This window comes from Coregonus lavaretus (genome assembly GCF_964263955.1).
Source record: "Coregonus lavaretus genome assembly, chromosome: 33".
Taxonomy (NCBI): domain Eukaryota; kingdom Metazoa; phylum Chordata; class Actinopteri; order Salmoniformes; family Salmonidae; genus Coregonus; species Coregonus lavaretus.
The window spans coordinates 12,922,704-12,926,585 of NC_140020.1; the positions used below are offsets into that span (position 1 = coordinate 12,922,704).

At 39.2% G+C, this 3,882-nt stretch overlaps 1 protein-coding gene across 1 annotated transcript; it reads right to left on the bottom strand.

The window, feature by feature from the left end:
• Nucleotides 1-592: 592 nt before the first annotated feature.
• LOC311108837 (trace amine-associated receptor 1-like) lies at nucleotides 593-1,630 on the bottom strand (the record flags this gene model as incomplete). Its single annotated transcript, XM_084151601.1, has 1 exon — nucleotides 593-1,630. One exon carries the CDS (start codon nucleotides 1,628-1,630, stop codon nucleotides 593-595), a length of 1,038 nt encoding a protein of 345 aa, XP_084007727.1.
• Between the last annotated feature and the right edge of the window lie 2,252 nt (nucleotides 1,631-3,882).

A 3,882-nucleotide genomic window follows, 5' to 3' on the forward strand; every position in this document is an offset into this window, starting at 1 on the left:
GCAAAAACAAAACAAAAACACATTCAAGTTAGAGCTGATCACTTGCTACTGTAGTCACAGGTGCATTAGAGCTGATCACTTGCTACTGTAGTCACAGGTGCAGGTGTGTAAGTGGTGCTGAATCAAGCACAGTCTTTTTAGAAGAATGACAGTGTTTATATACTGTATTGGGCATATTTTGGACACACCCCTTTCCCGGCTACCAGCCAGTTATAATAGGTTAAATGATTTACATCTGTTTATATTATATTTGTATATTCAAGTAATGTACAACGGTATGATAGTGTAGTAAGATAATGATGTCATGAGCTCTAAGCTCAAGTGGGCCACTCAACACAGAATTACTGTTCCAGCAATAGACACTAGGAGGAGACAAAGAACACTATTCAACAAGGTGACAGGCACAAGTATCACAAGCACTGAAACAAATTTATTTCAGGCAAACAGCTTTATTTGAAACAGGTTAAAAGCAGCTTCTGTTACATTTTCACTCAAGCTTTATAACTTTGAGTAGCATAACTGTCACATGTTACATCCCATCATAATTCATATATTTATTTGAACACGTCATACAGTAACATCAACTGAAACTTTACTCAGAATACAATCTAAATCTACATGAACCCCTGTGAAAGATGTGACCACTGATGATGATTCTCAAAGCCCTCCTGAACCAAGTGTAAAAGAAAGCATAGACAACAGGGTTAAAAGCAGAGTTCAAATATCCAAACCAAACCAGGGTATCTCCCAACAGCGGTGGGATGGAGTACTGTATGAAAGGGTCAATGATGAGGCACAAGGAAAAGGGACTCCAGCAGGTTAGAAACACTCCCACTACTATTGCCAGAATATTTGCCCCTCGTCTCTCTCTACGTCCAGAGTCTGCCTCTTTAAACTGACGAGATAAATCTTTAATGGACCTGGCCTGAGTCCTGGCAACCCAATATATCTTGGAGTATATACAAATCAAGATCAGGCCTGGGATGTAAAAACTGAAGGACGATGCTACTACAGCCGCCACTGGACTAAAGAACACATAACAGCCTCCAATACACTTGACATGTGTTTCATAGAAATCCTCCCTGCCTTTTAGATTCATCTCAGAGAAGATCATTCCATAAGCAAAAATGGCAGGGACCAGCCAACTGGTGGCGATCATGATCAATACAGTGTTATTGCTGATGATCAGTCTGTACGACAGTGGCCTGCAGACAGCAAAGTAACGGTCAATGGAGATGAAGGATAGATGGAAGATGGAGGATGTGCTCAGCATAATATCAGTGCTGGTGTGGAGCTTACACAGAAACCCTCCTAGGTACCAACAGCCCTGGACAGAGCGCACAGCACTGCACGGCATCACAAACAGTCCCAGAAGGAGGTCACACACAGCCAGGGAGAGGAGGAGTTGGTTTACGGAGGTTTGGAGCTGCTTGAAGTGTGCAATGGAGGTGATGACCAGAAGGTTCCCAATAACAGTCACCAGTATGGCCAACCCCATCGATGTGAACATAGGAACCTGAGTGCTCAGGGGTCGAGCAAACCTCACACACGATCCACTCAAAGACTCGTAGCAGAAAAGAGTCTGTGTTTTCACAGTGCTGTTAAGGTTTGAAGTATTTGAGAAGTCCATTCCACCTGGTGTTTTAGACCTAGAGACAAGGAACAATTTGATCACAGCTTTAAATGTGTAATTACAACATTTTTCATACTGTCATCTACATCTTTGTTTGCTAAAATTAACTGGACTTACGTTCAATTAACGTTTTGCAACAGTAGCGTTACTGTAACAGACGGAACAATGAACTGCTAGTCCAAAGTGTTGTTCTGAATCAGATTAATGGGCTTCTGAAAATAGAACACATCCTGCTGATAATGCTTCCCATCGGAATCCAGTTTATTTCCAAAAATAACACAAATGATGGAAATGTGGCCACTTGAGGGAAATTTGGCTCTTGTAACAAATTCCCATATAAATAATAAGCCATGCTGTCTTCATGAAATAGTTACACATTTAATAAACACCATTTTATTAAACTTTTATACTATATATTTATAGTATGTAGTTTCTTATTCTTGTTCTTTTGAAAATACAAATATGTAGTATGAATAAAACTGAAACCTATACTCACCTTAATATCTAAAATGATTATTTCTCAGCAATCAATACCTCAATCTGTATTTGTCCATGGGAAGCACTAAGAACAAATGGTGTTTGATTTTGAGCTCTGGTCAGGATCCTTTCAGCAGAGGGAAACAAAGAGACAAGTAAACACTCTATAGTCATGTTGACTTGTTGAACAATTGGTTATACAATTATGGTGTGTAATATAGATCATGCATAAGAAAAGTTTAATCTCACCCAATCATAGTCAGCAAACCATGCACCCCCTCGATCAGTCTGAAGCTCTTCGAAAGCTTCTGTGCATTATATAAACAGAAGGACGCTGTTAAAGGGACGCTCCAAAAATGATCACCACAACATTTTGGAACTGTTTACTATTCTGTCTGCTCCACAGCCAATGAAATCATGGTTTTAGTCTGTGGAGACTCCTACTGTATGTTGTTCACTGTGTCTGATGAGTCCACATGATTCAGTTGGCAACAGGTATTCAACAATTATGGGCCCAGTTGTAATAAACAATTACCGTTGTAATAATGCAGGATTGTATGTCATAATCTAAGATGGCAATCAAGCATAAGCAAAGATCACACATCTAATTCTTCAAGAATGAATGGGTATACTTTATACTGCATGACCATGACCAAATGACAATTGAACAACAGGACCTCTTACAGATTTAGCCTTTAATGAGTGGCTTGGAATGCAAGATAAATTGTACATCACTTTTGAGAATTGTGTGAAACACGTCAAATGTCTCGATTAAAATAATTTACATAATTTTGCCTTGTGCTGAAAATAAAACGACAACAGAGGTAGTAGGCTGTGACCTCTATGACCTGTGCTTTGAGGTGCCCATGGCAACCACTTTATGCCACGGCCATCAGATGAGTCTTCTATCAGAGTAATGATTCTGGGAAATAGGAGGACAAATGAACCTACCAGAGGGCCCTGTTAGCACCTATAATCTGACTTCACCTTTAATGATGATCCCATTCCCACAGGTGTCTTGCCACTCAGAAGGTGTTGATAAACAATGGGGGTGATGTCATGTTTGGCAGTTTGTACTAATTTTGATTAGGCTCTGCTCATGGAACTTTAAAGAGGCAATGTCGGATTTGAAAAAACAACAAAGCTGACCCTCTGCCACTAGGGCTGTAGAAATGTAACCACTCTTCAATTCATTGAATGAGCTATGAATGCAAGGACGACCATCAATGAGATTAATATGATAGTTTGAAATTAAATTGAGCAGAACCCCTAATCCTAGCTTCATGTCCAGCCTAACCCTAACCATAACCCTAACCGTAGTTAGCATTGGCTCGTGAAACTACATCTAACTTCCTTCATACTAGACACAGAGACATAAAAATGGTATCCACAAGTTAATCTGGCTCTGGGGAAGTAGTTAAAGGGCCTCATTGCCAAAATCCCAAAGTATCCATTTAACCTTCTTCATTGGACTATATGATATGAGCACAGATTTTACTTCAACAAATATAAGATTTTCCAGATGGATAACTGTGCATGTGCTTGCTGTAAATGTAACTATATTTTAATATAGTGTATTATACATGATATACTGAAGCAACATAAATGATGTTGTCTATAAATGACATGGTAAAAACGTGTGCATTAAGGTGATATTCATACCATTACAGATTTATGGACATCGTGATACCATATACATGATGTAATGCATTATAGATGACGCCAAAGGAAATACTGTACCATGTTTGACTATTGACTGCTTTGTATTTGTA